Source organism: Erpetoichthys calabaricus, chromosome 2 (assembly GCF_900747795.2).
Source record: "Erpetoichthys calabaricus chromosome 2, fErpCal1.3, whole genome shotgun sequence".
NCBI classification, from domain to species: domain Eukaryota; kingdom Metazoa; phylum Chordata; class Cladistia; order Polypteriformes; family Polypteridae; genus Erpetoichthys; species Erpetoichthys calabaricus.
In genome coordinates, this window is record NC_041395.2 from 242,543,740 (window position 1) to 242,569,535 (window position 25,796).

A 25,796-nucleotide genomic window follows, 5' to 3' on the forward strand; every position below is an offset into this window, starting at 1 on the left:
ACCAATAATCAATGAAAACCATGAAAGGAAGTCAATCTACCATCTCCCTGTTGTACTGAATTGAGGTTGACAGAAAGAAAGACAGTAGCAGGACTGGGGGAATTAGTCACAAACAATAAAAGAATTGTAACAAGGAAGATGAACTGAACTATGTAGTCAAAACGCAAAACAAACTCAGTCAAAAAGAACAAGATTCAGAACACCATAAAAATGAAAATCAGACCAAAAGTTAATTTTTTTTTTTTTTTATGGATCTTAATCCAAAACACAGATACACAAGCTGCATCATACTGGTATATAAAAGGTCACTATAATGATGCCAAATGTTGTGCCACACATGGCTGCATCCCTGCAACCTGGGGAGGCATAAGCAACGGAAACACAAAATGGTAATGTGGTAAATAAACATTATAATACAGTAATAAACTTTACTCAAGAAGAAGAAAAAAAAAAAAATTGAAACCCAACGAAAGAGACATTTAAACAAATTTCTTACAAACAAAACATTAACCCCAAGAGAGATGAGAAAAAAATTTAACAAACTGATATTTTACAACAGCCCTGCACATCAAGAAAAAACATGAGAAAGTTTCAAAAGCACGGTGAAAGTGAGATCTGGATAACATTATACAACGCATTATGTTGTGTTGTTTAAAGGTTTGGTTTAAGTACCATAATAGTTTCTCTTTGTTGTGTTTCACTTCTATCTAGCAGACCAGAATGGCACTAACTTGCAGTAGAGGGGGAAAAGAGAGTGACTGTAGAATACCATCACAGATCTGCCTGAAGTATCACACCATTTTAGTCTTGTGTATACAAAGAGAAAGACTGTAATGTGGGAAAGTAATGGTGAGGGCCACTGAGCATAAATTAGTAGAAGTCGTCTGAAATGCATGATACACAAAGGAAGGCAAAAAGACAAATTTCATGTCACTTTTATTTCAAAACACTCAAACCTGTTACTCTTAACTATATAAAAAGTATAGAATTGTATTATCTTTCTAATAAAAAACCTGAGCAAAACAAAACATTGGTTTAAATAATATGTTAAGTTGCAGACATTTTAAAAACTCCATACAATAATCAAAAACAAATTCAGCCACTTATTTGACTGATCCAGAAAACTGGTCTCAAACATGACATAACTGCCTGTATCCTAAGCAATACTGTATATTAGATATAATGAATGCATACATTTTTAACTTTCATACATTTCAATTTTAATAAATTTTAAAACTTCTTATATTGTAAATTTATTACAGTTTAAACTTAAATTCATATGTTTGGTAAAATCTGTTTAATGATTACAATGTCTGCAAGTTTTTCCAAGTCAAAAAAATGCTCTGTTTTGAAGAAAAGTTCACCATTATCAAACGAACTGAATTCTAGGGGCCCCTTTCACCACTGAATCTCAATTTTTCATACATTTCTTGACACCAGATTAAAAATATGTAAAAAAAAAAAAAAAATTACAACCAACTAAATTTTACAGCTTTTGTTAATAATATTCGCTTACCAAATTTACAACCACTAAAATGTTAAAGCTAAATTCCCAGTTAATTTATTTCAGAGAGAAAAAAAGTATAACAACTGTAAGAGAAAACACAAAAAAAAAAAAAAACTCACCCATATTTTCAGAACCTGCTTAGCCAGAGTAAATTTACTAATTATGATTTTATGTAAACAAGAAAATACAAAGTATTATTCATCAGTGAGGATAATCATAATGAATTGAGCAGAATAGAATAAGTTTAGCGAAGCATTCATGTAAAATAGGTTCTAAAATATGCAAAGATGTCACATAAACCATAATTAAAATATTTTAAATTAAGATATTAACAGTCTATATTTTAAAACACAAAATGTAATATTAGCCGTAAAAACTTTTTTTTTTTTTTTTTACACATTTGTTCAAATTTTAAATTGGAAAAATAAAGATATTTCTTGGGTTTATATTATGATTTTTAAAGTCCCAATTTTTCTTTTTAGTCTGTCAAAATGTTCAAAAATGGCCACATTGTGCATTTAAAACCCAATCCAAAGTTATGTTGCTGGAAACAAATTAACTATCTATCTCGCTATTGTTAAAACCAGAGTAAATGATTTACCTTAAGGTCTGGGACTAAGGACTCATTTTATACATGTAATCAATATAAATGAATAACATATCTACATATTCAATGAACATAATCTTTGACATCAGGGAGCTTATTATTTTTAAACCAGACTGGGTATGTGTACTTTTATTGCAGCTGCTTACACAAGTCCACCTTGTATATTAAAGTATATAACACTGAATAAGCAAATGTTTTAGTACTACAAAATACATGTTATATTGCTTATAATTTTAAATGAGGTTATATAATTATCTTAGCAGGGATATTTCATATAATATTTGCAAATGTATTAAACAATCAAAACTTGGCACATTTACTTACAAATGGCATTTAAACACAGAAAACCAGCTTAAAACTAGTGATTATTTAAGATGGATATTCTCAACAAATTTTGTATTTACATATCAAAAAGTCTTACTCAAAAGGTTAGTCAAATATCTGTACAAAAAAAACAACTAATTTCATCTCCAAAAACTTTGCCTTTTTTTTTTTTTAATATAAAATGGGATAAGTACTGAACACAACCAACCATTCCTGCAGTGTTTAGGCCACTTTTATATCACATTAGCTTATTATGTTATTAATTGTGCTGCTTATGAATGCCTACCACTTTATTTTAAACCCTGAAGTGCACTTTTATTTATAACTGTTTACATCAATGTATTAGGTATAATGCTGCAGTTAATGGCTTTATTAGCAAGTATACAATTAATGTTATATTCCAGAAGTGAAAAGCAAGGAAAAATAGAAATTCTGCACTTGGGGGTAAAAAAAAAAAAAAAAAAAATTACTTCATTGCACTGCACAGCCAGCAAGTTCGGCATTGCAGCACAAGTTAAGGAGATGGCCTCCTGAGTGCTTGGCAGCACTACGAGCTGTGGATATATTTGACAGCATCTTTTTTTATATAAGCTCACACCCCCTACTTTCATTCTTCTTTTCCTCTTTCAACAATCACATTTGAAGTTTTTTTTTTTTTTTTATATAAACAAAACAACAAAACTGCATACCCACAGCTGAAGGTGAATTTAGTGTAAAATACTTAATGAGTACATTTTTTTTAATACACACTGCATCTAGTGTGTAAGTTAAGTAATAGCCAAAAAACACAGGTCTTATAACCACAAGGCACATTATCTTGCAGTGTACATTTTATATACAATATATTCATTTATATAATGGAAATAAATCTGAAAACCAAGGTTAGCATGTTGCCGTTTTTAAACAATAACACACACAAAAAAAGTGGATTCTGCTGACTGATGACTTCACCCTTACTAAACGAAACAATGTTTTTCAAAAGCAAATGTCTTTGACACTTGTGGACATTTTTTTTCTTTCCCCAAAGTCAAAACAATCTGTCCAGCACATACACCATATATGCATTATCTTTTTTGCAAACATCTCTATAAAAAATTAAAACCGATGTATAAAAATGTATCGGGCTCTAAACAAACAATAAATTGTGTGTGTATATATTATATATATATAAAAATGCAAGTTATTATAGTTATTTTTTATGGTGCTGTTAATTTCATATCCTTGTTGCAAAATATTTCAAAATATTAAAAAAAAAAGCTAATTTCATTGACTTTATATGGAAAAAACAAACTACAGATTCTCCCAACAGCCAATACTGCAACAGCATTGTGAATGAATGAACACCAGAAACCAGTCAGATCTTCATTAAGTGGTTAATGTGACCCTGAAATGAAGAAAAAAAAATATTTTGTCATACATTTTTCATTAAAATGAAATCAAATAAGAGATGTGAAAATGTTACAGGAAAAAAAGTGTACAACTCAAAGAAGAAGTAAAAACGATACAAAATATACACATTTTTACATAAAATGCATACAAGGTATACTTACAGTATAATCTAGTCATTTTACAAAATGGTATGTTGTGCTTAAAAATGGGATGATTATACAAATTACCCTTCAACAAAGCACACATTTAGATAGCATTTTGGCTGTTAAGGACACCAGTAATCAGTTTTTCCTCTGTCATTATTCAACTCATATATTAGATCATTTCAATAATGACTGTGTTTTATTTAGACGATGAATTCTGGTTTGCATATAGGGATTGATTACTCCGTTAGTTTTTAGACCTTCCTTTTAGGCCTTTTTCAGACTTTTATTTTGCCATTTCCTTATATCTTATTCCCATTTTGACCATGTGACCTTTCTACCAGCATCCCCCATCGATGGCAGTATAGCATGCTTTTTAAGTAGCCTGTGAAAGTCTAAACTTTCAACTATTCATCAATACATAAACTAGTTAAAACACTAAATATTTAAAACATTAATGGTGTTTAAAAATTCCACAAGGCTCAAACAAAAACAAATACAGTGTAAAATTTAATAATGGGGATATTTTAGTGACTACCATAACTTAAAAATCAGACAAAAAACACATATATAAAAGACAAAGTTCACTGACTAACTGACTCGTCAACAAAAACACTTTCCTGTTTAGCTAAAATGCTAAATCTACAGCAGTAAGTAACCACTAACAAAGGACATACAGTTTATCAATATTAAGGGGATTTACAAAAAAAAAAAAACACCTCACACACTAGAAAAACTAAATACCCAAAATCTCAAAAATGGCTTGATGGATTTAATTGAAATTTAAAAAACAAAGATTTTTTATTTATTGATGTTTGTCATTAATAAAGCTCTAGCAAGTGGGACATTCATATGGCCAGAGCTAATCAAGGCTTGAACTGGAAGAACTTCTTGCCTGTTCTGCAGCGGTGGGGGATGGTATAGCAGGCTGCTTGGGCTTATCGCCAAATTTACAAAACAAAAGACACTGACGGAGAGGTGCGAAGGTATTTAAGGTGGGCCAGGTTTATGAGTTTTTTCGTAGGCTCTGGTAATTCTAGTGTTAAATCACCTTTGTATTATTATTGAATACTGCTTTAATACAGAGTCTTCTTCACATCAAAACCACCAAGGAATGTACGTAGCTTGTTCAACTGTAAGCAGCTGAAACGAACGAATAATAGTAGGCCGGAGTACTGCCAATACATGTGATTAACAATGACACTATAAGTGAAGCCCATTGACTTAGAAAATTTCCTGGCCAAAGTTGCGTAAAACAGCTAGTTCTATTTCATAAAAAAAAGTCTTCATAATACATAAAAATAGAGGTTTTCCACATCCTGCCTATATTCAGACACAATTAACCTAAACAAGTAATTCTCAAACGAAGTCCTGGGAACAGCATGTGGCTGCAGGTCCCCCCCCCCACAACCAGTTTCACAATCAGTAAATATCTATCTATCTCTAATTGATCTAATCAGCTGAATTTTTTCCCCTCTTCTCTTACTTTATTCAGAAAAGCACAGATGCATGATTTTTACATTTAGAAAACGTTTATAAACATTTGTGTTTTTGCTATAGCTTTTAATGCTCAGCTCCCTTTTGTTGTTTTTATATTTATTTGCCTTTTTCAATGTAGTTTGCTCTCTTAATTGTGTCCCAATAATGACAACAAACAACAAGCAGAGGACTCGGCTGAATGGTGGCAACTACCAATGTCACATCCACTAAAGTAAGCTCACTAGTAAATAATGGATAAAATAATGATAATTTTTTACATTTATGTAGCACTTTTCTCACTACTCAAAGTGCTCTCCATGCTGGGAGGACCCAGGGCATGAACCCATGATCTCCTTACTGCGAGGCATCAGTGCTACCACTGTGCCAGTCCGAACACTTGGAAAATCATAATGAAAATCATAAAAATGTTGGAAACACACACACACACCTACCAGGTACATTCTAATAAAAAGTTATCAAACTTATTTTGTAATTTCTACATTGATTCCAAAAAACAAAAACTGGGAAATGACAGCTTATTTAATTAGGTCAGGAGTCAAATTAAAAACAGATGTTGACTGTAACAAAAATGTGGATACCATGTAGGACCAAGTCTGATAACCACTGGCCTAAACAAATACGTGGAAGTACTGTTTGTCTAATTAGGAATGTGAAACAGAACTGAAATACAGATTCTGCAGTGATTTAATAAAACAGAGCAAGATGCATGTAAATTTGCATTAAAGTACTTATATGTTCTCAGATGCACAGAGCCCCTGACATGACAATAATTTAGTTATGGTCAGTTATACTTGCTCAAGTGTCCACGTGACATAAATACACTGCACAATACACTTCCTGTACATTTCAACAATGACAAAGTATAACTCTGTAGAAGTAGTAGTTCTTGTCAAAAAATAAAGTTATAAAATTTAATATTCTATTTATTTTATGTCCCAGACTGTGTTCTAGTACCTTACCTACAGGTATCGCTGGCCCTTGCTTTTTTGATGTCTGAGACACAGAAAAAAAGAATTAAAAACAAGGAAGCGATTACATGTTGGAAAGATTTTTAAGTAAAATGTCCCTAATCTGTACACAATTTATTATTTTATAATTGCATATATGGTAATTCTATTACAAGGCTTTAAATTCACTCGATTATTTTGTCCACATAATAGTTCTGAATAACATATATCACAGAGACAGGATTTTAAAGTCTTTGAATGCCTTTCATAGAAAACTTCACTGCCTTATCAACTGTGATCAGCTATCCAGCATGGAAACACTATAAATCAAGACTTCAATAAATTGCTGATATGTAATGACTGCTGTTACCAACGCCATACCATATAAACTAGATCCATATTGCACACACCATGGTGAAACTCTTGAAGGAAACAAGGAAATCCCCAAGGATATGCTTAAGCTAGGTCGCCTCATGAGAACGTTTTACCAATTGTCATTTAAGACAATATGGCAAGCACTTTCTTGGAACAAGAAGTAAAAATGATCAATTTAAGGTATGATTTGATATAACATACAGTGGAACCTCGGTTCACGAACGTCTCGGTACACGTACAAATCGGTTTACGACCAAAACATTCGCCAAACATTTGCCTCGGTTCACGACCACACACTCTGTATACGAACAAGCCAGTTTCCCTTTCTGTTTGAACATGTTCAGTCTCTCCCTGTGCATTTCCTGTGCAGCGAGCAAGAGAGAACGAGTGAGCGCGACACACACACACAGGCACTGCGAGAGAGAGACAGACGCACACACACAGGCAGCGCGCAAGAGAGAGCTGGACGCATAAGGTAGTTTCTTGGTGGTTTATTAAATTACGGATTTTTTCAAATGTTCATTTTTTTCCCTGTGCTTAAAACTCATTAAAAAAAAAAAAAAAAGTGTTTTTAGCCAGTGGTTGGTAGCGCTATAGCGCGAACTACTGCAGTGTTAAGTTTTTTCTGTTGTTCAAGGTTCTCTCAGTATCATTCAATGTTTTTACATTTAGTTTACTATTACGCTGTGCATTCTATGGTTTAACTATATTTGTGCTTAAAAACTTAAAAAAAATATATATATTTACATGCAGTTCATATGGTCTGGAACGGATTAATTGTATTTACATACAATCCTATGGGGGAAATTGCTTTGGTTTACGACCAGAGTTTTGGAATGAATTATGTTCGTGAACTGAGGTTCCACTGTACTTCCTTTATGTTGCAATAATGTCTCTAGCCTGCAAGATTTCAATACTGTTGCATTGCTATCATCACATTACATAGTAAATACCAGCATGATTTTAGATAAGGCGGCACGGTGGCGCAGTGGGTAGCGCTGCTGCCTCGCAGTTGGGAGATCTGGGGACCCGGGTTCGCTTCCCGGGTCCGCCCTGCGTGGAGTTTGCATGTTCTCCCCGTGTCTGCGTGGGTTTCCTCCGGGCGCTCCGGTTTCCTCCCACAGTCCAAAGACATGCCGGTTAGGTGGATTGGCAATTCTAAATTGGCCCTAGTGTGTGCTTGGTGTGTTTGTGTGTTTCCTGCGGTGGGTTGGCACCCTGCCCAGGATTGGTTCCCTGCCTTGTGCCCTGTGTTGGCTGGGATTGGCTCCAGCAGACCCCCGTGACCCTGTGTTCGGATTCAGTGGGTTGGAAAATGGATGGATGGATGATTTTAGATAGGTATACTTGACTTTTCATATCTTTAGACTATTTCCCACATCTGTTATTAATCATCATTAAGTTTGTGGAGGACACCACAGTGGCTAGTCTCTTCAGCAAGGGGGATGAGACAGATTACAGAATGCAAATACAATTATTGGTGGACTGTCCATCCACATTAAGAGAAAAAAATGAAAGGATTGTTGATTTCAGGAAGGCTCATGGTGTCCACACACCACTGCCCATTGAAGGCTCGGTATTGAAATTGGTCAAGAACATAACATTCCTTTGTGTGCACCTGATCTTACTTGGTCAATGAACACCACCTCCCGAGCCAAAATGGCACAGTGGTGTATCCACTTCCTTTGGTAGATGAAGAAGGCACGCCTAACCCAAAAATAAATCAACCCCTCTCAATAACCCCCCCCCCCCACCCCAATATTCTCACTACATGCTATGCTTTGCATCAAGAGTGTTATGACCTGCTGCATCACTGTCTGATTTGGGTACTGCAGCGTCTTTGATCATAGGTTCTTACAAAAGATAGTGCACACAGCAGAAAGCATCAATGGGTCCTCTCTGCCCTCCATTAAAGACCTCTTTATAAAGTATTACATCTGTGAGGCCTATAGCATTGTGAAGGACTGCTCCCACCCCTCTCAGTCTCTCTGCCCCACTTCCATCTGGCCAAAGAAAAATACTAATGACCATATTTTTTTTTCTGCTAGAAAGAACTGTTGCTATGTCGCAAGCCAACAGTGGGAACAATGCTCTTTCTGAACTGTATTACTTGTCTTCATGTACAACTTCCTCTTCTTACAGACCATATAGCACTTTGCATGTTTGATTTTATCTGTCATGACCACCATCTCCAAGGATAAAAGCACTCTCAAAATTCTGAGGAGAGAGGCTAGGCAGCAAATGAACTTTCTCAGGAGACCTACTATATGCAACACAGAGGCTACAGCATGAACTACTACCAAGCTGGCAACTCAGGTCCAGTTTGCTCATACAAAAACTACAGGTCGTTTTAAATGATACTCGCTTTTTGTATGTGCATATTTTTTTTTCTTTTTCACATGTCTGACATTGGGGACCACTTGGTTGCAATTTCTGATTTGGAATAAATATTAGAGGATAGTCATTGTCTCAAGGAATGCAAGTAAAAAAGAAATCCATAGTTCTCTCAACATCGGAACTGCAGGTTATTTTTACACCCAAACTTAAATCTAAGTTTATATTATGGTAAAATATAACTTCTTAATTACATACTCTCATCTTGGTGAAAATTACTCTCATAACAAAAAAAATGAACAATTTAGCACAGACCAAGTTGTTAATCCTGGATCAACTATGCTTTATTGGAGGTTTATGAATAAAGAAAAAAATAAATTTCTGAAATTCCAGTTACAGTAATCCCTCCTCCATCGTGGGGGTTGCGTTCCAGAGCCACCCGCGAAATAGGAAAATCCGCGAAGTAGAAACCATATGTTTATATGGTTATTTTTAGAATGTCATGCTTGGGTCACAGATTTGCGCAGAAACACAGGAGGTTGTAGAGAGACAGGAACGTTATTCAAACACTGCAAACAAACATTCGTCTCTTTTTCAAAAGTTTAAACTGTGCTCCATGACAAGACAGAGATGACAGTTCTGTCTCACAATTAAAAGAATGCAAACATATCTTCCTTTTCAAAGGAGTGCAAAGCAAGCAGTCAAAAAAAAAATCAATAGGGCTTTTTGGCTTTTAAGTATGCGAAGCACCGCCGGTACAAAGCTGTTGAAGGCGGCAGCTCATACCCCCTCTGTCAGGAGCAGGAAGAGAGAGAGAGAGAGAGAGCCACAGAAAAACAAAGTCAAAAATCAATACGTGCCCTTTGAGCTTTTAAGTATGCGAAGCACCGTGCAGCATGTCCTTCAGGAAGCAGCTGCACACAGCCCCCCTGCTCACACCCCCCTACGTCAGCGCAAGAGAGAGAGAGAGAGAGAGAAAGTAAGTTGGGTAGCTTCTCAGCCATCTGCCAATAGCGTCCCTTGTATGAAATCAACTGGGCAAACCAACTGAGGAAGCATGTACCAGAAATTAAAAGACCCATTGTCCGCAGAAACCCGCGAAGCAGCGAAAAATCCGCGATATATATTTAAATATGCTTACATATAAAATCCGCGATGGAGTGAAGCCACGAAAGGCGAAGCGCGATATAGCGAGGGATCACTGTACTCTAATTTTATTTCACTTGAGTTGTGCATGTTTCAAACAGATAAAAAAAAAAAAAGATGTTATCTTTGTCTTGTATGTACTGAAATATCCATCCATCCATCCGTTTTAATGAACCACCATAATCCAATTGTAGAATGTGGGAGAGCTAGGGTCTGTCCCATTTCCTTCACATACAATGCAAGAATAGGCCGTTAAAGACAGTGAAGTTCATTGCAAGAAACACTAGCATAAGGAATGCCATAATAAAAACATATTAAGCAACATAATTAAAAGAGCCAAGTATGTTTATAGTTTGTTACTCTGTTATCACTTAGATCAATTAACACAACTTTATTAAATTAAATTACAATACAGTCTCAAAAAATCATCATAATTGTTCAAAAATACAATGGTTAGTTTCAAATCAAAATAATTACACTACTCAGTCCTCCTGTTCATTTGGAAACCCACTTCAAAGCTCTTCAGCTATTCATCATAAACCTCTAAACTCAAAACACTGCTAACTACTAGGCAAAGTTCACTGTTAAAAAGAACTTTTAACCCTAACCTTTGCTCCGCAAAAGCATAATCATAAAACTTAGCAACAGCTTATTCAGACTTACTAAACCCAAACTAACTACAGTAGGTCCTTAACTCTGTGCTGGTTGGTCTGTAAAGCTTGTTTAGTTCCAACTTTTAACAAGGCAGATTAACCAAATATTTGGGTCACCGCACTTCACTCATTTTTTTTTTTTAAGTTTTAAAACAATATAAACCAAATTACTTGAGAACTTTCAGATATACAGTAATTATGGTAAAACTACATGATTGTATTTGGTTCCAAGTATTCAATAATCTTGAAGACCAAACACTGGGTAATAATTACTCTTCTATTATGAAGCAAAAGTAAAAACAGTAGACAAGGTAAAAATGAAAGATAAGGCACTGCTACAGTATGTATAGTATGTGTAAAGAAAATGAAATTAACAGCCCTTGAATTTTAGGCTTATTCTTGCAGTGATCCATCATTACTTCAACAGTAACAATTATACATGGACATTCCTTTACAGTTTACTATGACTATGAATAACCAATATTCGAAGAGGGGAAAAAATCATTAAATTTTACTAATACTCACAGATTCTCCTGCAAGACATCGGAGACAAGGTCCAGAGTTTGAATTTCTACTGGCCTGGGTTGGAATAAAATAACATTGATAAAGGCTGAAACTTTCAACTTGCAGTAGTTTAAAAAGGTCTAAATAAAACCAAAACAGAAAAGACTTCAATAATTTCTCAGTGCTTCAAGTATTGGTAATACTTTTTGCCCTGTCCTATCTCTTTATTATAATAAAAAAATCCTGAGATGAGACAAGCCTTGGACGAGATGTGACTTTTTCAGAGAGATACTTTCATGTCCTGCGAGACAAGACTTTGTGCCAAGAGATTTACCATGCCCGGGGCCAGAAATAAAAGATAAAGAGTAGATGACAAAATAGAACATTGTAAAGAAGTCAAAAACATTGGCATGGTATACATGCAGAGCAGGTCAGAGATAATGAAAGTACTAAAATTTGAAAGTCTCAAAAAAATTATAGGAAAGATCGCATTAGCGCAAACGGAAATTATTACTCAGTGAAATAACGGAACAGCAAAAAGAGATCGAATATATTGTTCAGATTTCAGAGACTTATAGATTGTCTAATTCGTGTTGCTATCAGGGAAAAGTAATGTTCCTTCCCAATGAAGAGGCATATCTGCGGGAATTAAAATATTTGTTGTTTGGTGAAAGTGAAATCCACATACGCGAGTGGCAGAAACGCAAAGTAGCTGGCGCGTAGCGTAGGCCGGTAGGGTTAGCAAACGAAGCGAGCAGGGCCCAGTCTATGTAAAAAACCATTCAAGAACACAAAAATTACTAGAGAACATAAGCAAATTTAAAACAATTAACATTCTTTAGGTCTTTAAAGACAGAGATGGCATATCAACTGATCTAATAATTTCAGATCAGTTGTATTTTTAATTATTCCAACAGTGCTTATAAATTTTGAAATTGATGAACTTACTGGAAAACACCAAATCCTACTGAGTAAAAGTCACCCGAGTAATAAATGAGGGGGGGGGGGGGGGGGAGTCACAAATTTAAATACAAAACTAAAGTTGAATGTCAGGGTTAAAAAAACCTAATCATAATACTCTAACAATACTTGTACAAAATACATAAAAAATGCATTAAATAAAATGAAGCAATTATTACCATGACTATTTTATTAAAATACACTAATAACTTAATCCAAATTTGAATTGGTCTGAAAATGCATGATAACTAATAAGCAACCTTTCAGAAGGATGAAAAATATTCATACCATATAAGGATAAGAATTAAGTGTGAAACTTGGTGAAACTATATTGCCCGGATGAGCCATGTTTTGAACACTTTCTTGCATGTCCCAGGTTTCCATTGGGTATTCCTGAACCTGAATACCACCTGCGTTTCCAAAATCAATACAGACTCGTTTCTGAAAAAGGAATTAAACAAATTGTTAAATTAGAACTTTAAGCTATACATTAGAGAAAACATGTACAATATATTCATATAGTTCATGCTGCAGGTCTGTGCATCGGAGCTGGGGGGTCCTCTACAGCGCATCTTCAACCTGAGCCTGGAACAGGGGAGAGTCCCGAGGCTTTGGAAAACATCTTGCATCACCCCAGTCCCAAAGGTATCACGTCCTAGTGAGCTGAATGACTTCTGGCCTGTTGTTCTGACATCACATGTGATGAAGACCATGGAGAGGCTGCTGCTTCACCACCCGAGACCACAGGTTCAACACGCCCTCGACCCTCTGCAGTTTGCATATCAGGAGAAGGTGGGAGCAGAGGATGCCATCATCTATATGCTACATTGATCCCTCTCCCACTTGGACAGAGGCAGTGGTGCTGTAAGAATTATGTTTCTAGACTTCTCTAGCGCCTTCAACACAATCCAACCTCTGCTCCTTAGGGACAAGCTGACAGAGATGGGAGTAGATTCATACCTAGTGGCATGGATCGTAGACTATCTTAAAGACAGACCTCAGTATGTGCGTCTTGGGAACTGCACATCTGACATTGTGGTCAGCAGCACAGGAGCGCCACAGGGGACTGTACTTTCTCCGGTCCTGTTCAGCCTATATACATCAGACTTCCAATACAACTTGGATTCCTGCCACATGCAAATGTTCGCTGATGACACTGCTATCGTGGGCTGCATCAGGAGTGGGCAGGAGGAGGAGTATAGGGACCTAATCAATGACTTTGTTAAATGGTGCGACTCAAACCACCTACACCTGAACACCAGCAAAACCAAGGAGCTGGTGGTGGATTTTAGGAGGCCCAGACCCCTCATGGACCCCATGATCAACAGAGGTGACTGTGTGCAGATGGTGCAGACCTATAAATACCTGGGAGTGCAGCTGGATGATAAATTAGACTGGACTGCCAATACTGATGCTCTGTGTAAGAAAGGACAGAGCAGGTTATACTTCCTTAGAAGGCTGGCATCCTTCAACATCTGCAATAAGATGCTGCAGATGTTCTATCAGACGGTTGTGGCGAGCACCCTCTTCTACGCTGTGGTGTGCTGGGGAGGCAGCATTAAGAAGAAAGACGCCTCACGCCTGGACAAACTGGTGAGGAAGGCAGGCTCTATTGTTGGAATGGAGCTGGACAGTTTGACATCTGTGGCAGAGCGACGAGCGCTCAGCAGGCTCCTATCAATTATGGAAAATCCACTGCATCCACTAAACAGTGTCATCTCCAGACAGAAGAACAGCTGCTGTCACTGTCCTGCTCCACTGATAGACTGAGAAGATCGTTCCTCCCCAAAACTATGCGACTCTTCAATTCCACCCGGGGGGGTGGGGGGGTTAAACATTAACCATTATACAAAGATATATATTTTTTTTGTTCTTTATTTCGCCTTATACAATTTCTTGTGTTAGGAATTTGTTAGTTTTCGCATACCCCTTGCGGTCAGAGCGCAGGGTCAGCCATTGTACAGCGCCCCTGGAGCAATTACAGGTTAAGGGTCTTGCTCAAGGGCCCAGCAGAGTAGGATCTCTTTTGGCAGTGACAGGGATTTGAACCAGCAACCTTCTGGATGCCAGCGCAGATCCTTAACCTCAGAGCCACTACTCCGCCTCAATTTTGTCTGTTTTTTCCCTGCATTATTATCAATCTTTAATTTAATATTGTTTCTTGTATCAGTAAGGTGCAGCTGGAGTATGTGAATTTCCCCTTGGGATTAATAAAGTATCTATCTAGTTATTTAAAATATGATATAAATGACATGCCTCCACATTTCAGCGGCCGCTTTTCCCCATTTCAGGTTGGACAGAGGAAAAATAAGGTTTAACAAAATATTTGCAAGTCTGCTATTCTTCTGGTGTGTTTTTTTTTTTTTTTTTTTTTAAAAACTGTGGACAATGAGCATGCTTGAAAATAGTACCTGTCAAATATTTAACACATCACTTTGTCAAAACCGTACCTTACATGTATTGACTAAAATATGACGTTGTTAATTTTCCAAATAGTCTGATACATTAAAGTCCCATATATGATAATAAACAAAAGCTGCCGAGAAGTGTTAACATTTTAGGGCTACTAAAACATTACCCACGTCCAACAACCCAAAAATCTGGCCAATTAAAGACCAGACATAGGCAATGATACAAAAATAAGGCAGGTATGCCTTGCTCCTTAAGGGTGGATATCGTCATATTTTTAACTGTGCCAACGTGCTATTCTATAATTAGTTTCCATTCCAAGTAAGCCTCGTGCACGGTGCCAAGTTCAGAACCGAAGAAAAATAGGGAGCCATTAGGTAGGCTACAACTAGTTGCATTAGTGCACCACCACAGAGTGAGAAGTATGAAAGAGACCGTTCGTAGCCACAAGGAAACCTATTCTACGATTAAAATATGCTGTAAGGGTGATTTAAACTAAACTAGCCAATCGTATAATCATGGTCAATGATTCAACTATTTAAGTTTTAATGAACACACGAAAAGAAGGTTAAATGAAACATTGAGTGCAGTGTCACAAAAGGACTACACGATAAATTATACGAAGTTTATCATTTTAAAAGTAGACCTCTAACTGAGAGAATTAGAGACAAAAAAAGTTAACATTCCACATTAATCTCGTGTTTCCTCGTTATAAAAATATAGTATTCTACATTGTATGTACTCACTGTTGGTTGGTTAATCTCTGCCGACGTTTCCTCAACTTCATGGCGTCTTTTATTTTGAAGCGCAAACATATAAACAACAATAACTGATAATTTAAAGAAAGCGAAAAGCTAATTTAAATAGATTCAATAATTTCCTTTCCTTGTTACCTAAACGAAGAAAAAGCTAGCTGACAGTTTTGACATAACTTTAAAGTATTCTAAATCAAGTATGTCAATCTTCTTTTTTTTTTCTGTGAAAGTTAATACTCTCAGAATTATTTAACTCACGTTCCTTTAAGAACTACTTATTATCGCGCTCATTTTTTTTCTGTGAAAGTTAATACTCTCAGAATTATTTAACTCACGTTCCTTTAAGAACTACTTATTATCGCGCTCACGCAGCTCACCGGCAGTAGCAACCAATGAAAGAATACGTTACTACGTCTCTCTGGTAATAGCACGTCGCATACGTCAAATCGCCATTATAAGGACTGGCGGACAGTTTTAATTTCGCTTTTAGGAGCGCTAAATGAAATCATATTGTAAATTACAATATTTAATGAAGTTGTTACCGAAATCTTAAGGTTGATTTTTAATCATGTGTTTTTACCTTACCCTGAAAACATCGTTTGTTCTCCCAATATACCGTAACGGTACAAAACAGAGGTAAATGCGAGAAGTTTAAGCAACATCGCTCTCGCTAAATAGAGTGTACATCGACGGTCTTAGTGGAATACGTATTCCTTGTTGTACTCCTCCCACATTAAAAAAACATATTGGGTTAACTGTAATATTTCCCCATGTTAGTGTGTGATGATACGTACGTAACTAGGCCATGAGCTGATCTGGCCCACCGTCCAGGATTGGTTCCTGCCACGTACCAGATCCTGCCTGGATCGGTAGCCATCCACAAATTGTAAAATGAATGTATACAAATTGTAAAATGAATGTGTATATTTATAAACTGCTTTGTGAAATGTTAGTTTATAATTACTTATTCGATACGCAATATTTAAATTTTAGTGTGATTCAGGAATACTGTACTATTACCACTAATATTTTTACTACTAATACTACTAAGCTTAAATAAACACTTGCACAGTGTAATAGCCATGTCTCCGTCTCTCGTTCGACGTTTGTCATTCCTAGCTCATACTGGTAGGACTGCCTTTTCGTAGAATTAGAATTGTCGATCCAAACTTCATGCTTTTGTTAAAATGACAGAAGCGCTAGCCGAAACGGGGCTGCTGTAGCGGTTTGCTAGCACCAGGCAGCAGGCGTTGCTTCGGCACCGCTCAAGCACAGCAATCCCCTGGTGGAGGTGTCGGTGACAGCTGAAGTAAAAGAAAGAACAAATATGCCACATTCGCAAGTGCAAAACCCAGATTTAATACAACTACAGCAACATACTTAAGGAGTGTTATGAATCGAAAGACATCAGCCTAGCAGCTGTAGATTGCACGTTTTCCGTACTTCATGTTATCTCGCACTTGAGATTTTTTCATCCCCGAATAAAATCAGCTGTTTTGCAAATCATTTTAAATAACAGCAAACTCCAAATCAACTGCACCGAGGAAACCAAATCATATCCTGCCAATAAGACCTAAAAGGAATGCGGTTGCCCTGTCCTTGTCTTGTCTTGCACCTACACAAGTTGATTCAACTAGCTAGGACCACTAGCCAGACGACCCCAGTAAAATCAAACAAGCTCTACGAACGACTCACCCCTGGGTCTTTCTGCCCAACGATTTTCTAAAGAGAAGGTATTATTTGATCAAGAGATGTCAACTTAAAAATGTAATTTAATATTCAAGCAATGTTAAATATACATGATTTTTAATTATAAATGAAAACACGATAAAAACTAATGTGATCCACATGTTCTTAAAGTTTGACTTTCACGAGAAAAGCTCATTGCATACTCCTTTTCCCAATGCACGCTGGGATCGTATGATTTTTTTTCTTCGATTACTCAGGTCTGTTCCCAGCATGGCGAACTTGGTGGAAGCGAAATCTATTCAGCAATTTTTAGAACTACAACAGGCGGCCGGCAAGTATGTTTTGTATTGAAAGAAAAAATAAACAAATTTAATGTGTAATAGCTATTGGAAATATTATTTGAGAAGTATAAGTCATGCATCTGTAGTATATAAGGCGAATAGCCGCATTGAAGCTAAAATGTGTACTGGTTAATTCCAGGAAACAAAAATAATAAATTCACTTTGAAAATGTAGTGTATTTATTTTACATTTTGAGAATACAGTTGACCTCAGTATATGCATGTTTTCTGTTTACCGTACTGGTCCAAAAGTTATATATTTGGCTATTAAAGCTTTAATCATTAGGGTTTTGTTTTCGGAATCATGAACTAAATACAGAGTAGTACACCTAGAATACATTGATGTCGGCATTTCAATAACTAAAATTCAATGGCGTTGTTGCCGTACAATTCCTGTGATCTGGGTTAGATTTTCCAGTCGCCGTCAGTGTGGCGAGTTCTGTTTTTCATGTTTTTTCAAGGTTTCAGAACAAGATTATTTGTTTGATTAATTTATAATTTTAAATCGCCCTGACTCGGCGATTGGTTGGCGCTCACGGCTGCTGTCATAAGTTTCTTCGTGACGCAGGAATGAAAAATGGAACGATTAGATAAAAACAAGAACACTAAGAAAATGTACATACCGTTCATAACTGTCAATAGGTCAGAATCTTCTAGACCCATCGCTGCTTCTACTTGGCAGCTATTCCATTTTGTTGTTTCTTTTTTAATGGATGCATATGATACGAATCTCTTTACGTTGCATTGTATGATGGCAATTGTGAACAATGCTAAAAAACACTTAAGTATCTCCCTCTCCAGGGTTTTCGGTCAAATCGATCAAAAATCTATCATAAATGCAGTATTTGTTTATGTAACAGAGATAGTATATATATATATATATATATATTTTAAATCTTACTTTTTATAGATAAAATTCTGCCCCACTGCCTAATGCAACGATTCCTTTATTGTGAAGAAGCTGCTTTTTGTTTTTGTAATTAATTATTTCTGTGTTTAATACAATCCATGGATATAAGAGAGCTGCACTGGCTGGAAGTTTTTTTTTTTTTTCTTTTTCTAATTTACTTTCTTAATTATTAGTCATTTACTGCTGTTAACAGAACATAGTCCTTTTGTGTTATCTTACATTTTATACCCCTGCCTTATAAGACCTGAGATTCCAGTAGCAGCAGTACTTGTTTACTAATTAAGAAAGTGATTGGAGCGAAAACCTGCAGCCACTTCGATTCTCCAGGATCTGAGCCTGACCCCTCTGAATAAACAGTTCAATAAGCAGGCCAAATCTGGTTCTGTGCTAACTTACAAATGATAGTTTATACTTTAGTGCTTACTGTTGCATGTGTTACGTTTTTAAAACAAACATTATATATGTTATAAATAGCTTGTTATATTCCATTACAGATGCAATTCTGTATTGAATTAGCTGGCTTTGTGAAGTATACAGTTTTATGTACCGGGAAGTTATAGTTGTTCATTACTTATCAGCAGACACAGGTAGCAATGTGTTATAGGCCATTCTGTATGCCTTGTATAATTATGTTGTAAAGCAATACCAGTTGTATGTACAATATGTGTATGTTCATGGGACAGTGTGGAAAAGTAATATATTGAAAAGTCAAGTACACTACAAACAAAAAAAAAAAACTATTCATAAGCACACCTTTAATGCTCACATTGATGTTAAAATCACCTAGCATAGTACACAGAACAAGCAATATGTAATTAATTTTGCAGGACCATAGATTACTACAGTGAGAAATGAGTTTGGGTCAACAGTTTCTAAAACTAGATGCTCAGTTGATTTAGAATTATTTTAAACATTTTTCGCTGCAAATTTGTAGATACTTTTTAAATTACAGAGACACACAAGGATAAAATAAATACTTAGTCCTCATATGAAAAGTCAGTGTTTCTTTTTTGTCATTAGTAAAAGTGAAAATTTTATGGAGAGTGTACCAAAATGTGTAGTTTTTGTTTAATAGAAGTGATTTGACCCAAATGTATGAATCATTAATTATTAATGAAAACAGCATGTGAATGTCTGCTTGCACACTACATATATCATACAGGAACATATACAGTGTACGTAGAATTTGTCATTTTTAACCACATTGGAATATTTACAGAGAAGTATGTGTTATTAAAAAAAAAAAAAAAAAGCATTGTTGTCAAAATTAGAAGCTCAGTTGGTAACCATAATACCTCTTGTGGAAATCTTTATATGAACATTCAAGTTTTTGTTCACAGTAGGCATAAAATACAAGGGGGAGTCAATCTAAATTTAGAAAATGGGATTTATTAGAAAATGGAACAAATCTTAACAAAACTGATAGTCATTTCTCGATGCAATCTCAACCCTTCCCAAAAGACTAGCACCACCTGCCTGGAAGTGCCTGGATTCCAGCAGAATAAAAGGTTTTGTCTTGTCCTCAATTTCTAATAAATCCCATTTTCTAACTTTCTTGACTCCCCCTCATAGTTGCATGCTTGCTTGAGGATTTTTTTCTTTTGGATCTGTAATTATTTTTGATAGCCTCCTGATGAGGAGGAAGGGAGTAGCAGCAGTAGTCTTCACAATTGTACTAAACATTAATTATTTTACATACTTGTGTGTAAAAGATCATTCTGAACTTCTGACTTTGTTTTCTGGATGGACACAAACTTTCTTCCAGATGAGTGTTGCTTTAATAGTACTAGCTCCCTGTGGGTAAATGACCTCCATTTTTACTCTTTCTCTGCTACCTATTCTGCAAACACTTTAATGCACAGATTGTGGCAGTCAGTCTGTTTCTATCAATCCCAGAATAAATGTTTTAGCTTCTTATGAGCATCATAGGAACAGGCCAGCGTGTACCTACTCAAGATTTGTTTTGGCATTTATAAATAATTTTCTGATATTAAAACAATTTCTAGTCTAATTTACTGCATGGCACTGGTCAATGGTTTTGTTGTCTGAAAGCAAGATGCTTATTTGGTAAATTTTAACGGTAATTGCTTGGACCTGATTGCGTGTCTTCCTGCCTTTTTTGGATGGAAGATCTAAGGTTTTGTATGCATTCTGTTTTATGTGCCACATCCAAAGGAGAGTCTTAACATTGGCAGTCATGCAGTACAGTGGGGACCCATTGACATGTGGGGGTCAGGATCCAAAGGTTAATTGGGCTTTAAAATGTTGTTCCCTGTCAACTATTTAAGTGTTAACTGTCAACTGTATTTTCATGTCAAATCCTCTAGTGTATTGTTTGAACACTTTTGTTTTTGTGTAGGTCACTTTGAGTAAGGGTGATTGCTAAATTAGCAGTAAGACACACTTTATATAAAATGTGGGTATATTGCTTAAAGAAATAATTTTATATTGTACATTTTAATTTGTACTTTTATATGGACTCTTCATATTTATTAACCTTAATTACCTTTTGAAATGCTTATTGAGACAATAGTTAGTATCTTACATATCCAGCATCCTAGTTATAATCCTGTACTTGGACACTGTTTGCGTGCAATTGGCACATTCTCCTTATGTCTGCATGGAGTTTTCACTTGATACTCAGGTTTTCCACTTGTTCTAGTTTAAGTGTGAAATTGTGCAAGAATGGATTGTGTGATGGAGTGCTGCAACGTCTAGGGTTGCTGCTTGCCCTGTGCAAAGTATAGCTAGGATATGCTCTGGCCCACCACAATTATGAACTGGATTAATTTTGTTTCAGAAAACTGTGACTGTTAAATATTTACAAATGTGCTTATTTGACTGAACTTACCTTCTAAGTTACTGTATATTTGTTGTATCATAACAGTATTTCATGGAATTTATTTGCGAGAATAAATTTCTTTCCAAATTAAAAAAAGCTGTCAAGTTTATTAGTTTCATAAGAAATTTTGGAGAATTAAAAATAAAGGAAAAAACAAAACAAAAATAAAAACTGAATTATACTTTGCTGGCCTAATTTTATATTTAGTTTTCATTCCCTCAGCTGCATGTCTAAAGTACTAAATTGCACCAGGTAAGGGAATGCATAACATTCTAGAACTCAAAAGTTAACAATGTTGTTGCTACAGGGCAGAAGAGGTAAACATAGACCACTGTGGGATTCTCGGTGGATACTCTGATTGTGTAAATGCTGGATAAAAAGGCTAACGAATTAAAATACTATATTGGTCTGCGAAGAGTAGTGAGAGACTGTTTAATACTTTTCATCATAGAAATATCACTAAAACCAGTCATCCCTGAATCAGCTAATTCATAGTTCCTTATAATAAGAACATTAATTTATTCAATAAAAGAAATTTGGCAATATGTCCTTTAGAATAAATAATCTCTGGCCAAAAATATGTCATAGTTCTCCCAGGTCTATTCTACAGCTTCCTTAAATTATTATTTATAGTATCATCAGTTAGTAATGGAATCTATAATCTGCTACCATAGTAATTTTAAAAATTCAGCAGAAGCACTTTAACATGTTTAATTTACAACCACAGAATGCGACACATTCTTGTTGCATTCAAACTTTAGCTGTTCAGTTCTCTCTATACATAAGTTCATCCTGCCTTCAGTAAATTGTACAATGCGGATAAGATGTAGCTGAGGAAAAAATATTGAGCTACACTGAAATGTCTAAATGTAGAAGATATGTGATTGGTTGAGAACTCTAAAAGAATAGAGTCCATGCTGACGATTCTGTCTGATTGTTTCCAGAAGGGAGTGTTTTCTCCATGGATGAAAAATTTTCAGTACTATGAATTATAATGTGAAGTGACCAGTCTGTTTCCAGTGCTGTGGCAAAGCCACATCAGCAGCAAAATAAGCACAATAACATATAAATTAATCACAAAGCAAATAATTAGTGTCTGTAATACAAGCCAAGTATAATCTTTCAGGCTCTGTCAGAAGTCCCATGGAATGAAAAAAAATGACAGAAGTGAAGACAGCAGTTAGGTGAGGTACTCTCAGTGCTCCAGCTGTTGTCCTTTTCTGATGCTGCTGGAGTGTGAATATGTTTGGAGTGTTCAAAGTTACAGAGAGCAGCAGTTCAGAAGTCCTAGTGTTAATTAGGTCAGCAGTTGTGGCGCTTAAGTGGTTTTATAACTTTAAGATAACATTTTGGTACTATAAGCTAATACCTTCAAAACAAAGACTTTCTTAAAATATGTCTCATGAGAACCCAACAAATGCTTTCTCACAGATGTACAGTATATATCTCAAAAATGAAAATGAAAGCCAAGTGATACATAAAATATGGAAAAGTGGGCACTGTAACATAGTAATTATAGCAATAAGCAGAAATAAAAATATATAGATTTTTATACTAGGGATCCCCCCAGTATAATAACAGATGGGAGCAATTTTGTAATCTTGATGGGATTTCAGCATAAGGTTTATAAAGGACTGCAGTGTGTTGGCACCCTGCCCAGGATTGGTTCCCTGCCTTGTGCTCTGTGTTGGCTGGGATTGGCTCCAGCAGACCCCCGCGACCCTGTGTTCGGATTCAGCGGGTTGGATAATGGATGGATGGTTTATAAAGGATAATTTCATCCTGGACTACTTCAATTATTTCACCATGTGCACATTCCATATTAGCGCTCTGACATTTTTCTCCTGAAAAATACTGCCTAAATTTAGTACTAAAAATAAAAATTCAAACATTGTATCTGCACTGTTGAATTACTGAATTCAAATGTCTTTCAGGATATTAATTCATCCATTGTTTCAGAACTCCTATGAAAACATACTTCATTGTGCTATTTTTCAAAGTAGCTTTGTGTATATAACTGAAGACTTTTTTTATTGCTTAGCTTGTGTACCACTTCAGAATTGGAATATTAACTGGATCTACAGTGTAACTGGTGGACTACATTACATTCACCACCAGTGTTTCCAACAACATGTAATACGTGCTTTTCACCACATTTTAGGGATTATACTAGTGAACATTAATTTGGCTTCAAAAACCAGACAAATGCAACAAACTTGGTGTTTGCATATCTGTATTTAGCAATTATTGTAAGTAGGCCATTTTCCTTGCTCTGCTAACTGGCATAATTGCAGCGATTTGTGAACAAAATTAATTCTATTTTGGTAATAACAAATGGAACAGCTTATTTCAATGCTACTGTGTGCATTTCATGCCACTTTGCTAAAAATTGTACAGTTTTTACTTGCACCAGTTGTTGTTAGCAATACCAGTGTGCACAGTCTTATATGCATAGCCGTGCATGCAATATTTCACCTACAACCATGAACTATATAAACTGGTTAAAAAAAAAATGGATGCTTAAACACGCATCTGTGGACGAGTTACATGTAATCTATATTACTAAACCACAGTTTAATTTATGCACGGTGGACGCACCGAAGTGCATGCGCACTGCGCCGTGGCGCCCCAGAGTCAGTAGGTGGCGCCCAAACAACACAACCTGTAAACTAAACTTGCTCTAATCCACTGTGCCAGCAGTCTGTGTGGCATGTTTGAATCACATAACGGTCATTCATTATCAGAGAAACAAAAACGAGACCGCATGGATAAAAACAATAAACGGAGGCTCCTACAACACACTTCACAAACACCAGAAGCAAAGAACTCACGGCTCCAAAACGAAACACCTCAAGTCACTGCAAGAGAGGCACGGATCCAAAAAGAAACTGCACAAGGGCTACAAAGTCGTTCAGTATTCCAACAAAGAAAAAGCCAAAGACAGGAACGACGGACAGACGCTGAACAATTCCGCCAGTTAGCTGAGAACGCATTCTATAATGAGTCCACTTTCATGAAAATTCATTGGGATTAATGACTGTCATTTGCAGTCATTGTCATTCACTTAACTTCCTTGAAGAAAAAACTGGCAGTACAACTGAGGAGTTTACACGTTGTTGTCAAAAAGGTCAAGTTAAGCTGCCTGCTTTGGATGAATATCCTGAATATTTACGTAAGCTTTTGACTAGCAATGTAGCCTGCCCGAAAGTAAAAGCTTTATGGAATGCATTAGATCCTACAATAGTTCATTTGCTTTTGCATCTACCGGGGTAAATATCAAGCCACCACCTGGGAATGGCCCATACTGCTTTCGCGTGTGTGGACAAATATTGCATCGGATTGGAACAGTGCACCCTGAGCTAAATCACCAACGCAAATTTGCCCAAATGTACGTGTTAGATCTAGATGACACAGTTTATCAACGAATGAACCTTCCTGAAAACAAGCAATGCACAGAGCTCATAATGAGAAACGTAGCTGAAGTCATAAACAATCATCTATTAGCAAACTCTCTAAAGATGCTGCATGAGGTTGAAAAAGAAGCCAATACAAAAGCACAGGCGGACGATGTAGCACCAACTAAAATTGCCTTAGTGCTAATAAAGGACAAAGAACACGATCCGAGACGATACAATGTTCCCATCGTTAATGAAGTGGCAATTGTGTTTCAAAGTAAAGACGGTGAGCCTCCGTTTCACCGCGATATTGTCATGCATTTATGTCCTGATGGAACCAACCAACTAGGAAATGGAAACCTTACCAATGTGTTTCAGCTTCACCCAGATATTATTCAAATTACTCACGCCTTTATCTGCGACGACTTGGTAATGGAGGTTTTTGGTGAATCAGTATCATTAGACCAGATACCACATTTGACGCACCGAGCTATATTATGTCCAAAGAACATTGACGTTGATCACATAAATGATTGCATTACTTCCTGGAGAAAGACACGTCTTTCTAAGTACTGACAGTATCGATTCTGACAACGAAACTGAGCATCTTCATTTCCCATTAGAATATTTAAACACTATTAACCCGGCTGGATTACCACATAACAATCTTAACCTTAAAGTGGGGACAATAGTCATGCTATTAAGAAACCTTAATACTAAACATGGTTTATGCAACGGTACACGGTTAGTCGTGAACACCATGACAGAACATGTTATTGAGATCCCATACTACCAATACTGCTTTGATTCCCAGAATTGACCTCACAAGTTCTGACCTGGAATTACCCTTTAAACTTAAATGATGGCAATTTCCCATTAAGGCTGCATTTGTCATGACCATCAACAAATCCCAAGGACAAACCATGGACAAAGTGGGCATTTACCTGTCTGAGCCTGTATTTGCACATGGACAACTTTATGTTGCCTTTTCAAGAGTTTGGCGTTCGTGTGACGTTAAAGTGAAGGTTGTAACTACTCCATACCAGGGACAACTAATTCAAGAACAG

At 36.2% G+C, this 25,796-nt stretch overlaps 2 protein-coding genes across 2 annotated transcripts in view; one reads left to right on the forward strand and one right to left on the reverse strand.

Moving 5' to 3' along the window:
* Positions 1 to 919: 919 nt before the first annotated feature.
* si:ch211-221j21.3 (uncharacterized) lies at positions 920 to 16,581 on the reverse strand. Its single transcript, XM_051922994.1, has 4 exons — positions 15,545 to 16,581; positions 12,678 to 12,830; positions 11,451 to 11,504; positions 920 to 3,822 (listed from the first exon to the last, which is right to left on the reverse strand). The coding sequence occupies exons 1-4, from the start codon at positions 15,611 to 15,613 to the stop codon at positions 3,793 to 3,795; spliced, it is 306 nt and encodes a 101-aa protein (XP_051778954.1). The 5' UTR covers positions 15,614 to 16,581; the 3' UTR covers positions 920 to 3,792.
* Positions 16,582 to 17,445: 864 nt separating this feature from the next.
* The window catches only part of glrx3 (glutaredoxin 3), an 85,653-nt gene continuing 77,302 nt past the window's right edge, over positions 17,446 to 25,796 (forward strand). Inside the window, exon 1 of the mRNA XM_028795317.2 lies at positions 17,446 to 17,577. Within this exon, the coding sequence (XP_028651150.2) occupies positions 17,474 to 17,577 (104 nt within the window). The 5' untranslated portion in view covers positions 17,446 to 17,473. The remainder of the gene's footprint in view (positions 17,578 to 25,796) is intronic.